At 55.5% G+C, this 18,309-nt stretch overlaps 1 protein-coding gene across 1 annotated transcript in view; it reads right to left on the reverse strand.

Annotated features, from left to right (window-relative positions):
• Positions 1-1,256: 1,256 nt before the first annotated feature.
• The window catches only part of RNF157 (ring finger protein 157), an 84,794-nt gene continuing 67,741 nt past the window's right edge, over positions 1,257-18,309 (reverse strand). The window contains 8 exon segments of the mRNA XM_043585635.1: positions 1,257-3,975; positions 9,413-9,523; positions 11,338-11,386; positions 12,404-12,469; positions 12,746-12,933; positions 13,373-13,484; positions 15,378-15,486; positions 16,202-16,440. Coding sequence (XP_043441570.1) covers positions 3,854-3,975; positions 9,413-9,523; positions 11,338-11,386; positions 12,404-12,469; positions 12,746-12,933; positions 13,373-13,484; positions 15,378-15,486; positions 16,202-16,440 — 996 coding nt within the window. The 3' untranslated portion in view covers positions 1,257-3,853.

The following is an 18,309-nucleotide window of genomic DNA, read 5'->3' on the forward strand; positions in this document are numbered from 1 at the left end:
CTCGAGTGCCCCGCCAGCGCCCCTTGTCGCCCCCCCGCCCGACGGCGCCTCTCTGAGCGCTAGTGGCCCCCGGACCGGCATTAAGTAGCCGCTGCAAAGGCTTCTTCTGCTGCCATGGCGACGCTCCGCCCCCGTAAACAGCTTCCGCTGCTGCTATTGGCCAGTGCGTTTCTAAGGAGATCGCGGGCTCTAGCCACTCTCTCTGGCGGTAACTCTCCTCGAACTCCCTCCTTCTGCCGCCCTCTCCCGCGCCACCCAGCCCCCCTACCCGCCACCGCGTCCCGGCTCCGCGCATTCCCGCTCGAGGGCCCCGCGCAGGACTCGGAGAAGCGCGCGGCTCTCGCCCGAGGCCCCCGGCACGCCCGCGAGCCGTCCGCCGGGGCAGCCGCACTCCCGCCCTCGCTCCCTTCCTGTCCCGGCTGCTCCGGGCGTCCACGGCTCCGCGGACGGAGCCAGGGGCGCGGGGGCCAAGGCTGGGAAGGCTGGGAGCCGGCTCAGGCTCGGGAATCGTGTGCTTGGGGTTTCCTTTCCTCTCCTCTGGGCTCACGTTTCTGTGCCCTTTCCCACCCTCCCGACCCTGGGTGTCGTCTGGGTGCCCGCGGGCAGGTCTGACTCTCCGATGCCACCTGCCGCTCAGGCCCGCAGCAATGGCTGCACCGATCCCAGGCACACCAAGGCGAGCAGGGTTTCCCGGTAAGCGGCTCCCTCCCCACCCCTGCATTCGGCGAGGTTCCCGGAAGCTGACTTTCCAGAGGCTTCTGCGGAAGCGCTCTCCCTCCTTTTCAGACAGCTGAGGGAACAAAGCCGGTGAGTGAAACTCACCGAGGTCACAGACTTGCGGCATTCTCCTAGCAGGGTCATTCGCCCCGTTCGTTTCACCAACTTTCTAGTGGCATGGACTAAAGGTAGGGGGACACCAGGGGCTGCTTCCTCCCCTCCTCCTGGTCTCTGGCCGGTCACCAGCTTTCCTGCTCTTCAATTATTGAGGAGCTGCAGTGACGGAAGTTCTCCGGTTTAAGGGTGAGGGTGGGGTGAGGGCTCCTTACTCAGGCCTCTGCCCAGAAGCTGGAGGGCAGGGAGTGGGAAGCCCGTGTCCTCAGGGTGGCCCCTCAACTCCCACCTCCCACGCGGAGCAGGTCTTTCCCTACCTTCTGCCTCCCCCACTCCGCCATCTGGAGATTCTCTTGAGGAAAAATGTTTGAGTGCTGGAGAAAGTCGGACAGAAACTTTCACAAATGAGCCAAGGACACAGTTAATAGCTCTCCTTCCCTTGTAAACAGTTTTATTCGTTTTAAAGAATCATGCAGCAGTCCATAAATATTGCATCCTTGATGTCCCCACTGTAGTGTGCCCACGAGTGTACTCCAAGGAGTGAGGGGTACACAGATGGCACAAACAGTACACACACACACACACACACACGCACACACCAGGTGTGCAGGTCCTAAAGCAAAGTGATCAACCAGCATGCCAAGATCAGGTGGACAGGACACCAACTCTCCCCAGGTGAGACAGCTCAAAGTGTGCGGCTCTATGCCCAGGAGATGCCCCAGTGCGGGCATAAACTCCAATGGGTGGAGCTGGGTGGGGAAGGAAGGAAGGCTCCACGCGGCCGGGATCAGCACACCACCTGGAGGCCACAGGGACCTCGGGCCAGAGTTGGCAGGAGAAGCCACAGGCCTCCAGAAGTCTGTGCCCTTGTGCGAGAGGCCAGGCCCCATCCCATCCTCACTGGGCCAACTGCTCATAACACAACTGTCTCCAGATGATGGACTGGGTGCGGCAGGGTCAGGAGCTGCCCTGTTCCCTGACCAAGCTGACTAAAGACCAGCTCCTTTGGATGGGATGTTTCTGCTTGCCTCAGAGCCAAATGAGAACAAAGAGGTAGGAGAGACAGAGTGACAGAGACACAGAGGGATCGGTCCGAGGAACAGGAGCGAAAGGGCCATTTCTGACCTGGGCATGTCTTGATTATGGAACCAAGACCTTAAAGAATCTTTCTGAGCCTCTTGCTGGGAGAGGACCCAGCCTGTGCTGTAAGGAAGGACACAGACCCTCCAGGAGGGGTGATGATAATGCTTTTCTCTCAGGGCTCCTGGCCACTGTGGCAACTGTTTACCTACATCTCCTTCATTTTGGGTAACACCACACGGTGAATACTACCTGCCGAGAGGGGAGGGAGGCTGTGGGCCGCCACCCCCGGCTGAGGGAAGATCCCCATTCCCTGGGGCTTAAACTTCAAGGAAATCAGGCAGTGGGGTTATTGCTCTGACCTCAACCGCAGAAGGGGCCCGTAAGGATGTTGGGGGAAAGGACAGGAGTCGGGCCTGAAGCAGCAGGGTCCAGAAGCCCCGGCAGGGCCTCAGAGAGGGGGACATGGGGACTCAAGACAGAAGCTTAGATTCAGGCATGACTCACATATCATGTCTGTTGGGACAGCAGGCCTTCCCCCCACCAGGGCAGGATCTGAGCCATAACCACTAGGCCGGGCAAGGGTCACCACCGCCTGGCAGTGCAAAGAAGCCACACGGAAGGGGTGAAGGATTCCCTGGGCACGGGGCTCACTTTGGGGTGTTGGAGACGACCCTGAAAGGCTCTTCCAGGGTAACAGTTCCAAATACAAAGACAGGCCATCCTGATGGTCAGAGCCTAAAGGCTCTGTGGTCTCTGGGCCTCATAAATTGCTGTATCTAACTCTGCTTCCCTATCTCATGCTCCACTAAAAGACCACCTTTTCCCAAAGCCAACAGACACATCTGTGCAAGAACTGTGTGGAGCCACCGATGACAACACTGTCCAGAGAGGAGGAACTCCCAGCAGCTTACAGCCTGGCCTCGCTGTTTTAGACTTTTGTTGACATGCCTCGCACGGGGCTGAGGAGAGGTGGCGGGGGTGGGGGTGGGGGTGGTGCATATGATCTGAACCACAGAATCTCTGAATCTCTAAAGAGCCTGTGGGAGGAGTGCCTCCCCCTCCCCTGCTCAGGCTCAGCAGGTCTGGAAGGCAGGGAAGGGTAACACTTGGGGTGGGGAGGCCCCGGCTCCACGTGTGCCACTTCCTGTGGGACTCCTGGGCACCGACTTGAGAATCACTGTTCCGCCCCTCTCTCAGCCTATTTCTTCAACTATTGACAAAAAGGGGGGGGGGGACAGGGACAACAGATAGAAGACCACCACCGGACCGGGCTGTGGTGAGGGAATGTGAGAACATCCGACAGCTCCTAACACAGGTGCCTGGCACACAGAGGTGGTCAAAAATGTGTTTTCTGGAAGGTCACCTTAGGATGGAGTCCCAGGCCTTCATGAACGCACCTGCTCCTAAATAACCCTCCCGAGGGTCATCATGTAACTGGGGGATTCTCAGATTCGAGGCCTCCTTCCTAAGCACACAGATGCACGAGGCACAGGGGACCAGCTCTGTGACCAGACCAGATGTTCCAGAGACCAGAAAATGCCAGAGGGGTGTTTGTAATGAAGCTGCCAAGACTCCAGGTCTTCTTGGTTGTGCCCCCTAAGGAGAAAAAGATGCATGAGGAGCAACCAGCCCGTGGACCTGAAGGTCAAGGTGGGTACCTTCCAGAGAGTCTCTGCAAGAGGTCTCATGAGCTGCAGTTCACTGAGAGGCTTTGGCCCACGAGGAGAGAGGAGGCTGCCAGTTCCTTCTGGGTGGGGAAGGGTGGGGATTACGGAGGACACCGGGCCGGGAGCGGGGGCAGGCTGACCTCCATGTCTAGCTTGCATCTGGGTGTAGAGAGTCTTCGAGGTTTCGCTGAGGATGCCGAGGAGGCCAGCAGTCCAGTGAGGCCGGGATGGAACGTGAGGGTGGCAGGGAGCCCAGGGACGGGCTGGGGCTCTCACACGGCCAAAGGACCCCACACGCAAGGCCTGTCCTGGGGGTCCTCCAGGCTGCCGGATGGTAAGCGCGGGCGCTGTGTGTGCCGACGACTGACAACGTTGTCATCGGCCTGCCAGGTGCCTGGAGAAGAGAAAAGAAGGGGATAGGAGCCAGACCCCCGGCCAGGTCCGGATGGCATCTCCAGCAGGACAGCCCAGGAGTTCGGCACGGAAGCTAGCAGGATGCGTGTTACCTGAGACCCCCATGTGTGTGCAGGCCACAGCGAAGGAGAGAGAATCGGGCGAGGTGGGCACCCAGGGGGCAGGGGGCTGTCCCTGTCCTAATGGGCTAGGGACAGTCACGGCCACCATGGACTGCAGAGAAGAACATACAGGGTATTTCTCGTTCTGTGCACCTGCCCTGCAATCCACTTCTGTGTCTTTGTTTTGAAGTTTGCCTAGATGTTATGGGGGGTCGGGCTGAGGTTTTCCCCAGGGCAGGAAGCAGTGGAGGGGAGTGAGAAGAGCGTGTTAATTTGGGCTCGGTGTCAGTGTTTGCCGTGGGAGCCGGGAGGGGCAGGACGGGGCTGGTTGCTCAGCAGGGTGCCAGGGACAGAAAGGTGGGGGGGGGCGCAGGTGTGACGGGCCCACCTGCTGCTCTTCATCTCTGTCCACCCGAGCAGCCCTCTGGGGTCACCATCAACCCCGGGAGACACCAGCCCGAGAGCCTTGGGGTCGCCCAGGCGGCACCCACAAAACTCTTGTCCTCCCCCAAACCCGCCACGGCTCCTGCACAAGGAGCACCGGCTGCCTGGTCTAGAAGCCTATTCTTGGCTCCTCCGCCCTTCGTGCTCTGTATTTCATCCGTCACTACCTCCTGTCTGTCATCAGAAAACCCGGGCTTCCCTCCTGGCTCATGACTGACGGACTGACCGCGTGCTCCTGGGCGGAAGCCTTGATTCACCCACCCATCGAATGGGAGCAGAGTGCTCTCCTCACAGGGCTGCTGGGACGACAAAACAAGGTGACATGGGAGTGTGCTGAGCAGGGCGTGCCTTGTCCAGGCCGCCCTCTTCTCTCCCGGGGTCTCCCCTCAACTCTCGTGCTGGCCCCGACTGCCTTTTCCCAGTGGCGCCCTCCAGCGCAGTGCGAAGCTCCCTGTGACACAGAGGCTCCCGGGGAAGACCTGACTCCAACGGGGCCCGCTGACCTCCAGGCTGCGCCCCCCAGGTGGTGCCCCCAGCCCGACTGCGGCCACAGTGTGCACCTCAGACGGCAAGGGAACCGCCAGGCCCTTGGCCTCCTCCGTCAGACTGCAAGCTCTTCTGGGCAGGCCTGGCCCTCAGAGGACTCATGCAGGGGACAGGCCGGGCTGAGCCGGTGCAGACGGAGGGCCCGAGGCTCACTGTGCTCGTGTTTGAGGGGCTCAGCCTCATGCCAGGGCCCGCCCAAGACCCTTTCACGGCCCGCACACTAGGACTGAGTAGCTATAAACTGCGTATCTCCCGGAAGTGCCCTGGTGTGATCATCCATCTAAAGGCTCTGGCGGCAGTGTGCGGAGGGGGGGGCCCTGGGGCAGAGAAGTGAGTGGAACAGAAAATTCGCGCTGTCTCTCGAATCTAGATGGAAGCTGGAGATTTCGATTCCCTGGAGTCTAGGACATGGGCCAAAGTGCATTCTCCTCTAAGGGAGGCTCTCTTCAGTGTGACAGGATGGACAGAAGGCAAGATTGCCCTTTAAGTCAGGAACCCCCAAATACAATGAGTTGTTTGTTCACTTATATAATTTGGTAGATCTCATACCTATTCCTCAATGTTTATGGGGCAGGACTCCGGAACAGCGGCTGTTCGGTAGGAAAGACCAAAAGCAAACGGTGAACGAGAGAGAAGACACACGTGCATGCACAAAATAAAATCCACGCCACCGCCGCCGCCAACCAGCACGCCACGAAACACCGGACCGACAGGCCGCCCTCACTCTGAATTCACACGAGTGCCTGCTACAGACTCCACCGCTCTAGAACCCTGAGCCAGGGCCTGGAACCGATCCTGCCGGAATAGACTCAGCACTCAGACCTGAAGGATCTGTTCTCGCCGGCTTCTTAATTCACTCCGTGGCGAGGGGAGGGTTAGCAGCAATCACGTGGTGCCCTTCCTGCTTCCCCCCTCCCCCCCGAAAGGACTCCGAGGGGCCCTCAGCAGAACCCTGCTGCTGCTCCCGGGTCACATGTGCAAAGGGGGAGCCTGGCTGCAGAGGGCAACCGGCTCGCAGACGGGGCTTCCCGAACACATGCTCCCACTGGGTCCGGCCCTTCAGCCAGAAACTGGAGCTTGTTGACTGAAAATCTGTCGTGGCGACAGATCAAGGCGCCTTTCCATTTAGAGGATGGGAAACAGGAGGGCAGAGAGACCTCTAGAGGTAGATTTGGGGAGCACATTTAGGGGAATTCCGCACACCCCTTTCCCAGCTCTACCAAGCCCCTGATTAAATAAATGTAGGCGCTCTGACAGTTTGATTGTCTCATGGAGTTTCCAGGGGAAAGAGAAACCTAATTCAGATTTCTCCTTCACGTCTAGGAGATATGAACTCTCCTAGGTGCATCTCAGCCTCGGGTTATGAGGCTTGAAGACAGGAGGAAACTGGATTTCAGGTTTTTGCCGGTATTGCTGTGCTTCGCTGGATATGTCCCCTCCTGCACACTGCGGTCATTTAACAATGTATCTCTATTTCCACTAACAAACCCAAATTATGTTGGCTTTTTTTCCCCCCTATCACCTACACTACCCAGAACCTTATCACTTACTCTACCCAGACTTGTCACTGGTCCTCTGGCCACTATGTTGCCACCTGCGTGGTATTTCATCCAATTCCTTGGAGCCACATCCACTCAGCATGGCTTCACGGTCCCAACCTGCTCACCACCTGCACCAGTCAACTTAGGCTCCCTCCCCTTGAGACCTTTTAGAACACTCTCAGAACACACCACCCCCTTGGTCTTGGAGCCCAAGAAGGCCCAGAAGCTTCTTAGGGGAAGAAGGGCTGGAAGGCCACGAGTGCCCTCTCAGTGACACTCCCACAAGTGGGACAGGAGTGGTGAGGACGGGGACCTGCGTGGTCTTCGTCACGGGCCGGGTCTCCCGGCAGAGCACGCATGAGCACGGGGAGCGTGGCATGTGGGGCGGGGAGAGCGCGGGATGCTCCCCTTGGCTCTGCTTCTCATCAGCCCTCCGCGACGGGAGTGGCGCCACCCGGAGAGGGAAACCGACTCGAGCAGAGACCAAGCGCCTGAGAAGCTGTCCTGGTGGCCGCAGAACACGGAGCCGAGCCAGCCTGTGGGTATCCCAGAGGATGGTTTGGACTTAACAGCTGAGCGCGAAGAGGCCTATTTATTCCACTGGACCTACCAAAGCGGATGCTCCTGTTAGTAATCCAACAGATGCTTCCAGAGAGTTCCCCGGCAGGCTGCTACCAGTGTGATGCTAACGGTAGAACCAGAGGAACATTTGGCCGAGAAAGCAGATGCGCCTTCCCTCTTCTAAGAGCCCTTGAGACCTGTGGTGAGAGGGCACAAGGGGCCACCTCAAGTGCTTCTACCTGAGTCGCTCTCCCGACAGGCGTCACAGGCATTTGGCTGCACGTCTGGCTTGGACTGTGCACCTAGCTTAATCCCAGCGCGCTGGCTCTTGAGAGCACCATAAGGAACCCCGGGGGTCCTTTCGTCTTCCCGCGGTCCCGCAAGTGGAATAAATATCAACAAGCAGGTTGGCCAGAGAGAGTCAGGAGGCGGAGGGAGCGGAAGGAACAAAGTCAGTTTCCAGCAGCATGGTTGGCTAAAACCGTTCCTGGCAGCCCCCTCTGCCAGAAAACGGGGGTGAGGGGGAGCCCCTCGAGGGAGACAGGAGCCTAGCAGAAGGACGGCTGCTAGTGAGCTGCCACAGACACAGGGCAGAGAGGACAGAGATGTCATCATTCCCGACTCATGCCCCAGGATGCCAATTCAAAACGACTCGTCCTCATAATGCTTGCCACAGAAGCATCCCCATTTTTTGTGGAACAGGGACTCATCTATTTTGACAAATATTTTTTTCTCAGAAAATCTCCTCTTGAGTGCAGGCCCTCGCCAGTTAGGACCGGAGACCTAGGCAGAAGCCTCTGGCATGTGCACACGCCCAGCAAGCTTGGTGTCGGGCACAGCATGGCTGGCGGGGGGGAGGGGGGCGCGGGGACAGTGCTGGCGCAGAGTGAACATGAACTTCCATACGAGGTCTACATAACATAAATGAGCTTCAAAAGAAACAAACCAGACAGACAGATTTACATTTGGCAAAAAGACGTGAAAAACAAATGGACAGACGGAAGCAAGATACGGAGTGGGAAGGCAGGAAGTGAAGTGTGCCTGGGCCCCACAGCTCCAGTCCAGGCCTGACACGGCATCTTTTGTCCTCACTGAACGTGAAGAGTCCTGGGCAGGATCTTCAGGACAAACTAAATAGAAAACAACCGGAGAGGCCTTTGAAAGGCTGGAGAAAGCGCCTTCTGGGGATTACGGCTTCCCCGCCACAAGCCTGTGTGGGGCAGGGCGTGCGAGTCCCCGTGTCTCTCCCAGGCTGACGGAGAGCGGCCACCACAGGAGGCTGTGCTGTTCCGACGCCTCTAGCTGCTTCGCTGAGCGAGTAAAGCACTGGACCCATGATGTGACGTGGCTGTTCTGAAGTTCAAATAAGTCTCCATTTCAGGGGATGTTGAAGAGATTTACAGACACCACAACGTGGATGACCATCTCTGCTGTGAAACCAGGAGGGCGGTTTTGACCTAGTCTACCTGGCCGTGACTCGGCTTCAGAGGAGGGGTTCGTGGAGCCCTTGAACGAGCACATGGAATAGAAGGGGGTGGGTGCTTAGCGTGATTAACGCGGTTCCCGTATAGGAAGTTATCCCAGGTTCGGCTTAGTATCATGAGAGGGAAAAAGGGGGCCTATCGATAGTCCTGACTCAACTTAAAGTCAGGGCTCCGGGGAGCATAGTCACCCTCGACCCCTGACTTCTCCTCTGGAATCCAAGTCTAGTAAGTACAATGCAAATGTAACCCAAAGCTCACTGGATCGCAGAGCCATTTGCTAGTCTAAAAAATGTCGGCTTTCAAATTCCTCCCTGTTCCTCTGAAGAGCTATGGATCCCCTTTCCAAAGGCTCAGGCTATCTTTCCAAGACCTTCTTAGAGAGGCGGGGTCTGCCTCAAACTTCCTGTTGATGAAAACAAGACCAGGCTACCTGCCACGGGGCCTGCAGGATGGGGGTGGAAGGCTGCTTGGTCAGGCCAATTCGGAAGAAGGGGGGTTTTTTACTCCTGTCGTCCTGTCCTCATATTCTTGCTCAGGGCAGGGTGTGCTCTCTGCACAAGTTCAAGGACTCTCCCGAGGCCTCCTCACTTCCTTTCAGCATCTGGCTTCCAGCAGCCTAGCACAGCCCATGCCTTCTTGCAGGAAGGCCGGGGCAGGAGACAGGTGTCCCAGGGTGAGAGCAGGGGTGCGAGCAGGGGAGCATCTCCCACCAAGTTCATGTTCAGCAGACTGCCACTCACCGGGTAAGCAGACCTCAGGGCACAGCTTATTGTCCAGTGCTTTCACGCTTGCGATGCCAAAGTCATTGTTATTGTCACACTCCATACCTAGAAATGCGCGTGTCCTCTGGCCTGTAAGGGAGTTAACGCAGTTAGAGAGGGGCTGGCGGTATTTTTTCTCTGCTTTGCTGTCCTTAAAAAAAAAAAAAAAAAATCTTAAGGATGGAGACAAAAAAAATCAAATCATATGTTTTAAAAAAAGACAGTAATTAAGTGGGTAAAGAGTGGACAATAAAGGAATCAAATTGTGTGAGGCTGCCTGTGTGCCTGCCCTGTCCTGCCCTGTCTCCCTAACTGGCTGCTTCCCAGCAGGTGCTCAACCTGCTGGAGGCCGCGGGGCACCGGCTCATGCAGAACCGCACTGGTGTGGACTGCGGCGGGGAAAGCTAGGGAGAGCATCTGCTGAAGCTACCCCTGCTCCTGCCTGGGTCTGGTGTGTGTGTGTGTGTGTGTGTGTGTGTGTGTGTGGTATGCACGCACGTGCGTGTTTATGACCACAAGGCTCTGTAAGATGATAAATACATACAACAGACACTAAAAGTCTCAGTTTCCATAATTTTGCATATAAAATCAGAATCACCACATTCACAAAATTATGTTTTGTTTTCCTATGAAACTTGTTATTTTGAGGCTGCCTTAAGGGTCTGACCAGAAACCTACAGACATGTGAGGGGAAGGGGAGAGTTTCAGAAGTTATTTTTTCTAGCTCCCCCTGTGCCGCCGTTTTTCTCTTGGTGAAAGGGAGAGGAAAAAACGTAAAACCACCGTGCGGGCCGTGGGATGTCAGGCAGAAACCGCTCGCCACCCTGCAGTTTTCAGAAGCGAGTATTCTATGGGCGGGAAGCAATCACAAAGGGCAACTCAGGGACCTTGAGCGCTGAAGGCATCCACCGAGCAGACGACGCGCCGGGCCCTGTCTTGGGCTGGCGTGCGAGCGTGGCAGGGGCACAGCCTTGGCGGCCGTCCCCTCCTCCTTCAGGGCTTCCTGGTCAGGGGAGAGTGGTCAGGCCAGCATGCACACCCCTGAACTCCCCAAGCAATGGCCAGCGCTAAAGCAGAAGCAGGTAGGATGACATCTGCGTCCGGGCTGCGGCCCGGGTCTGCTCTGGAGGTGCCCTTCCGAGGGAGGAAAGAGACGCTGGCCCCTGGAGCACGTGGCAGTCCATTCCCCGGGGGGATTCTCCCAGTACCCCCCACCCCCCGACTCTTCTCACTTCCCTGATCTGAAGATCATTCCTTCTCTCCCAGCCTTGCTAGAAACAAAACTCTTCCATCTGAAGATATAATGGGGGCGTGAGCTACAGTAAAGAAAATTGTGATGATAGCCTACAAACGCTCGTCTACATGGAGCAGCTGGCGTCTGTCGCCTTCTCACCCCTGCTCTGCGCCTACGGGCTCCGAAGGTCCCTCCACTAGCCAAACGTCAGCCACCTTCTTCACCAAAGCAAAACCAGACCAACTGCCTGATGGTCCTTTCTCCCACGTGGAGGAAACTGTTCTGCTGCTGTTCCTAATCATTGGGGCTGCCAGAGCAGCTCTGGGGGGGCGGGGGGAGGGCTCAGCTGCAAAGCGGAAGCGGGAAGGAAGGAAGGTGATGAGGGTCGCCCAAGAAGCTTCAGAACTTAGTCCACGCGAATTTAGAGCTCCCCGTGCGCTTTGTGAAGCAGCTCCGTCCTGATGTCCTCGGCCCTGGGGCCTCCAAAAAGCCAGGAAGATCGCTGCGGCCCTCAGACTCCCTGCTTGCCTTGATACTCCATCAAGAAGGCCGCCTTTCCCCACCAGGCACACTGGTGCCACCGAGTCATCCCGGTGTCCCTTTCTGTACCCTTTGAAGAATCCCAAGAGGGGAAATCTAATAAGAGGGAGCGAAAGACCAGGCCTTTTACCATCTTCTTGTGGGGGGGATCCGTCCTCTTCCTCCATAACATCATTTCCCTAGGACAGAAGGAAGGCGCTATGAGTCTGTAAAAGCAGTAAAATGAATCTGTTGATCAGCTGAAGACAGAAGTAATTGGCCTAATGGTATCTCACTCCAGGGCCTACGTCAACGGCATACATCTCCCGTCGTGTCTGAGGGGCCCGGGAGGCTGAGCAGAGACAGATTTTCCTTGGTGAGGCATGGTCTGCCCGCAGGGACCGCGTCTGAGGCCCGTCACAGATGTGCCCGGGGAATGTCAAGAATAGCCTTGGTAACAGTTTAGCTCATACTGTCTCTGTCTCTTGAAGGTGGAAATAAAAGTTGTCAAATGAAAAGGTAAATAGTAAGATCATGGAACTTTCAGAAATTCCTTTGGGATCCCAGACCCCAACGGGCTCTACTCCCGTGAGAGTATCTGGCTCAAGAAAGAGTGCTAGTGCCCTCACTGTGACCTGGGTCTGTCACGTACTTCCCGAATACCTTCATCAGGGCATTCTCATACTGAATTGTAATCCTGTCCGCACCATCTGCCATGGGGCTTCTAGACGAACAGGACATTTAGTGACTCTACACACAACATGGGGCTCGAACTTACGACCCTGAGATCAAGAGTTGCAAGCTCTTGTGACTGAGCCAGCCGGGCGCCTCTGCATGAGTCTGTCTATACAGTCAGGGTCGGGGGGGAGGCCAACACCAGGTCACTGGGGTCTTTGTGTCGTCCCGTGCCAGGAGGTGCCTGAGACAGTCATTCTGTGTAAATACTGAGCGAACGAAGGACACACACGCTCAGGTGGAGGGTCCGACCCAGAACAGTTCCCTCTAGGACCCACTCCACACCTGCTACGCTGGGACTGGCGCACGGTGCCGTGGGACAGTCCACCGACCGGAGTGCGTGGCCACTCTCCCCTGCACACCACACCCCACCCCCAACTGAGCCAAGCCTGCCACCTTAGGAGGCCTCTTCCAGAACAGCACCCATCCTACCGCGCCCCCCCCACCTCCGCCAGCGCCAACAGCCCCACCATCGGCGTTACCTCTGCGTCCTGCTCCTCGGCGGCGAGGCCGACGAAGTTGCTGTCCGGAGATGCTGCCGGCATCACCTGCCACAGAGCAACAGAGATCAAGGCACAGACAGACCCAGCTCGCAGGGCTGCAAAACCGACCCGAGCCCTCGGCACGGAAGTGGCACCAAAGAGAAGGGTCAGAGGTGAGGGGTGTTTGATGCAACGACCCCACCTCGTCTGCCAGGCCCTCCTTCCGAGCCCGGTGGGCACTCGGCAGCTGTCCCCCCGGCAGACTGTGGGGCGAGCTGCCCTGGCCGCGTGTGCCGAGTCACGGCAGCAAGGACCGTCCCCAACCCCGGGCTCCTCCCTCACCTCTCCTTCTTCTGAGGGGGCCCTGCTGGCGGCCCGGGGCGAAGGGAGCGCCTCTCCCTCTTCTTCAGTGCCGGGGGCGATGTAAGAGCCGGACATGGAGGAGACCGTGTCGGTGCTGATCTGGGAGTGGCGGCTCTGGGAGGACACCATGGACATGACGGACTGGGCCAGACTGCTGCTGGCAGGGTCTGGGGAGGCCGGAGCGGAAGGAAGGAGACGGGAGGTCAGGCTTCGGCGAGCGGACTGAGGAGCGGACCCACCTCCCTGTGCTCATGCAGTGAGGACCACAGCGGCCACACCGCACCCTTACCTAAAAAGCTTCGGGTTCAAGGTTTTCCAAGGTTCTGCCCCTTTGCATTTTAGAGCTCAGGACTCTACCCCGGGAGCCAGGGTTTGCTCGTCTCTGACTTAATGTTACAGGAACCGCTGACGGCAGGCCGGGAAACAGACGAGGACTCCTGCCCCCCTGCCTGGCTGTCAGCAGGACCCCCTTGCTTCTGACTTTGGCCTCGTTAGTCACGCAACTTAGGTATCAACCTGCTGGCCCAAGTCCATCCTGGAGGAACTGTCAGGGGTGCTGAGCGCTGGGCTGAGGGGCCGAGCGTGCAGTCCCCCTCCCTCATGTACCTTCTGGGGAGGAGATTGTGGAAGAGAGAGGCGTCCCCGTGCAAGACGACTGGTCAATAGCTCCCGACGATGACATGGTAAGATTCTCACTTTCTGGAGTTATGCCACATTCCTGGAGGGAAACAGTTAAGTGCAAAGGGAAGGGTGTAAGGGCAGGGGGCTGGCTACGGAGGGTGAGGGGGGCATCGGGGGCGCTGAGGGCCCCTCCATCAGGGGGCTACGTGCGGAGGAGGGGCGGTTTCTCTTGTCCTCACTTCTCTGCCGCCCTGGCCTGGAATGGCTGTCTCCCAGGGGAGGTGCAAACTTCAGTCAGCACATCCTGCCTGAGGCACAGCATCTGCTAGGGCCATACAAAGACTGCAGCTCAGGTGACACAGGTCACCCAGCAGCTGTGACACGGGAACACCCCAGGTTTCCCCAGGATTATAAACCACTTTCCTTCTGAAGGAGAACACAAAACCAGCAGAGGCCTCACTGCCTGCCAGGCACCTCCGCTTGGATATCGGGTTGGTTCCAGCTCAGTCGACCCAACACAAACACTACCTTTGCCTCCCCGCCCACTCCCGACACCCCAGCTATCGGTCACCTGGGCCAGTACCCTCACCCCATCCCAGGCAGATGGGGATTCTGCCCCTATAACCTTTTCTCCAGGAGTTTTGTTTGGTTTTAAGTAGTCTCCACACCCAACGTGGGGCTTCAGCTCATGACTCTGAGATCCGGAGTCACGTGCTCTGCTGACTGAGCCAGTGGGTGCCCAAGGAGCCCTGTGTTTATCGTAGCTCAAGGATTCCCTCCCGCCTGGGCCAGTGGAGTCATCCTGACGGCCTGCTGGAATCTGGGCGGCCACTGTGTGCCTCCGTCAGGCAGGCCTTCCTACAGCAAAGCTCTCCCAGACAGCGGGCCTGCTCAGAGCCCCGGCCTCCGCCCTACACCTCTGCGTGCCCTGCCCTGGCCATCTCAGAGGCTTCTGTCGCCTTTCTCTAGGAGTCTAAAACATGCTGAGAGTCAGCTCAAACGCTACTCCTCCACTCTGCTCCCCTGGTTTATAACTGCTCCTGTCTCTGCCACAGCACTTTACTGTCCCTTCTTCTCTGTCGTTAAAATTCACTCAACGGGGCACCGGCGTGGCTCAGTTGGTTGAGCGTCCGACTTCAGCTCACGTCACAATCTCTCCGTTCAGGAGCCTGAGCCCTATGTCGGGTTCGCTGCTGGCAGCGCAGAGCCTGTTCTGGATCCTCTGCCCCTCTATCTGCCCCCCCCCCATAAATAAAACATTAAAAAAGATTCATCTATTCATCCATTCAGCAAACAGCGCTAGGCACAGCACTGATACCTGTGTGCGTGTCCTGTCCCCAACCAGACACTGAGCTCCCAAGGTCAGGAACCACTTCATCAGGTTTGCCTGTTCACTCTCCCTAGCTCACCGCCGTACAGAGAGCGGGGGTAATGAACCTGTTCAATGAAGCCTGTTGGGGGCACGGGTGGCAAGCCCCGCCCTCTTCCACCGGCCTCCCAACGCACCTCTGCTGGGCCTTCCTGCTGCCTGTTCCCACGCCCGCTACCTGCTCCCCTCAGACATCTGCATCGTTCACTCTCTCACCTCCTTCCGTCTTGGTTCACAGACTACTTTTTACAGACGGCAGCCCCCACCTCTGGCCTTGAACTCCCTTGTCTGACGAGCCAATCCACAGCACGGTCTGACACACCCCTTTTCTCCTGTCTTTGCGTCCATCCTAGCCCCGATGGCAAGAATATCAGCGCCACCAGGGCAAGGACTTTTGTAGTTTCCTTACTGCTACTGTTCTCAGCATACGGAACAGTGCCTGGTAGAGAACACGGGCTCAATATATTGTTGAAAAGATGGACGTAATGAAATCTTTGCTGCTGTCTCAAAGGGTGTTCCAAGGTGCCCGAGGAACGAACGAAGGCAGACGGACCTGGAGAGGCCTGCGGGACGGAAGAACCTGTGGTCCAACGTCCGAGAAACGGAGGGGAATGAAATTACCTCTTCGAGATGCTGAGCTGAGGGTCTCTGAGAGAGCGGTGTCTCTGACTCGCTGCAAGAACGCTCGTCTTCCTCTTCACGCAACACAGAAGAGTTCTGGGAAACAGACCTGTAACAGTCCGGAGGGGAAAGCATCTGGTGCCACAATCCACACGAAGAGGGGGACTGACTTGTACTCTCACGAGCCGGACTCCATGGGAAGAAGAGGCCCGAGAGGGGACGGAAAGGAAGCCCAGGTCTTGAGGAGGAGGACGGAGGTGGGAAAGAGCCCTAGGGGTAGCCTGAGCGCTTTTCGGGGTGTCAGAAAATCTGGGCTTTACCTTTAACTCCTTTAGTAACTTGTGTCTGTACCTGGGGAAAAGTCACTGACATTTTTAGGGTCTCAACATTTTCATCTATAAAATACGCTCCTTAACTCTGCCACAGAAAGCTTATCATGACTTGTGCCTAGTTGGATTTAAATGCTTATGAGGTACAGATCACAAGGTTCCTTCAGTCTTTAGACTGAGCGACGCTCCCCACAGGCGTCAATGACCCTAGGGATGTCCTTTTCCCCCCCAAAACACACGAGATTTGCCTGTCTGGATTCTCCTAAGTACCCACAGGTACCATAAGTATCTTCCTCACCTACGGAATGGGGTAACCTTCTGCCAGAGTGTTCACCCCAGGTCTTAAGTGGGACAAAAAAGCTCCGGGAACAGCCCAGAAGGTCTACGCTGCCCTGGGAACCCAGGACGTGAGCCAGCACTGAGGAGGTGAGAGAAGCAGTGAGAGCCTATCATCAGGGCCTTGAGGGGCAACACTGTCGAGCACCAACCACTCACTTGGAGAGACTCTTTTTGAGCTCAATTCCTTGGCTGCTACAGTCGGACAGGCGGTCGAGTGGGGAGAGCGTCCTGACAGGAGGCAGGTGGCCATCACTGCCGTACGAGGGGAGCATTCCCGAGAGGTGGCCGTCTCCAAGCACGTGAAGGGCAGGGGCCGCTGGGGATGGGGTGAGGGGCCCATTGAGGGCCTCCAGAAGAGACACAACTTCATAACCTGGTGGAATGTTCTCTGAGGACTAGGGGAATCAGAGACAGGTTGAAAAATTAATTAAGTACTCTTTGTTTTATGACACGATCATGTTTCTCACTCTACACTGAAAAAAAAAATGTTTTCTTTTACAGCTGGTCTGGCAAGAAAAGCTTCTGCAAAGGAGGCCAAAGAAAGACACAATGTCAGGGAACCTGCATATTCCTACATTCTGCTTACAGGCGAACATCTTCTCAGCAATGTTTATTTTTCTGATTGTAATGGAAATACAGGTTCGTTACAGGGAATACGTGCTCATTACCGCGAGATCATAACCTAAGCAGAAATCAAGAGTCAGAAGTTAACTGACGGAGCCCCCAGGCGCCCCTATCTGTAAATCACAATTTTATATCCTGCTTTATTTTAGCAAATGTAAGTATTTTCCTTCATACATGTCCCCTTGTCACAGATTCCATGTTCCCTACCTGTTCTCTGCCTGGGATTTAGCTGCATCCACCATTTCCTACTGTAAGCAACATTTTCAGGAACATCCTTGTGTACAGATCTTTTATTGTTTTTGGAGATTTAATTGGCTTCATTAAGCAATTCGTGAAGCGGGCAACATCCCATCTAGCAAGGAGAGAAATGCTACCACAAATCTTTTTTTTTTTTTTCCACATTGTTTTCTTGGTATTAAATTCTTAGATCTTCGATGACCAGATACAGATGTTTTTAAGGCGCTTGATGTATACAGCTATATGGTTTTGTTTCTTCAAAGAGCCTTCTAGTCACACTCCTATAAGCAGCACAGAAAACCTATTTCAACTGCTTCTCTGACAGCATGGAGTAGCTTTAAGAAGCTTTCGAATCTAGGGGCGGCTGGGTGGCTTAGTCGGTTGAGTGTCTGACTCTTGGTTTCAGCTCAGGTCATGATCTCATGATTGGTGGGTTTGAGCCCTGTGTGCAGACAGCGTGGAGTCTGCTTGGGATTCTCTCTCTCCCTCTCTCTGCCCCTTCCCTGCTCATGTTCTCTCTCTTTCTCTCAAACTAAATATATAAAACTTAAACAAAAAAAAAGCTTTCGAATCTGAAAGGTGAAAAATGGTACCTCATTTTATTTTTTTTAATTATTATTTTTTTGTTTGAGAGAGAGAGAGAGAGAGAGAGAATGACAGAGGGGCAGAGAAAGAGAGGGACAGAGGATCTGAAGTGGGCTCTGTGCTGACAGCAGCCAAGTCCAATGTGGGACTTGAACTCACAAACCAATGAGATCATGACGTGAGCCTAAGTTGGATGTTCAATGGACTGAGCCACCCAGGCGCCCTGGAACCTCATTCTAATTGATTGGTATATGGTGGATCTCTAATGTGGTTGACTTAAAAAAAAAAAAAAAAGATTGTTAACCAGTTAAGCATTCTCTTCTGAGAATTAAAAAAAAAATATTCTGGGGTGCCTGGGTGGCTCAGTCGGTTAAGCATCCGACTTTGGCTCAGGTCATGATCTCACAGTATGTGAGTTCGAGCCCCGCGTTGGGCTCTGTGCTCACAGCTCAGAGCCTGGAGCCTGCTTTGGATTCTGTGTCTCCTCGTCTCTCTGCCCCTCCCATGCTCATGCTCTGTCTCTGTCTCTTAATAATAAGTAAAAGTTAAAAAAAAATTAAAAAAAAAATCCTTTGTCCATTTATCTACTGTTTTATCATATGAGCCATGGCAAAGACATTGTCTTTCCTCTGATATAAATGCTGAAGACATTTTTTTCTTTAAATGATTTGTTGTTTACCTATTTTAATTTTTTACACATATGAACTTTCACATTTTTTATATGGTAAAATCTACCCTTCTTTTTTTTTTTTTTGTAGTGTTCCTCTGCTTTTAAGCTTAGAGAGTCCTCTCCCATGCCAAGTCAATTAAAGAATCAC

The sequence above is a fragment of the Prionailurus bengalensis genome, chromosome E1, assembly GCF_016509475.1.
Source record: "Prionailurus bengalensis isolate Pbe53 chromosome E1, Fcat_Pben_1.1_paternal_pri, whole genome shotgun sequence".
Classification (NCBI taxonomy): domain Eukaryota; kingdom Metazoa; phylum Chordata; class Mammalia; order Carnivora; family Felidae; genus Prionailurus; species Prionailurus bengalensis.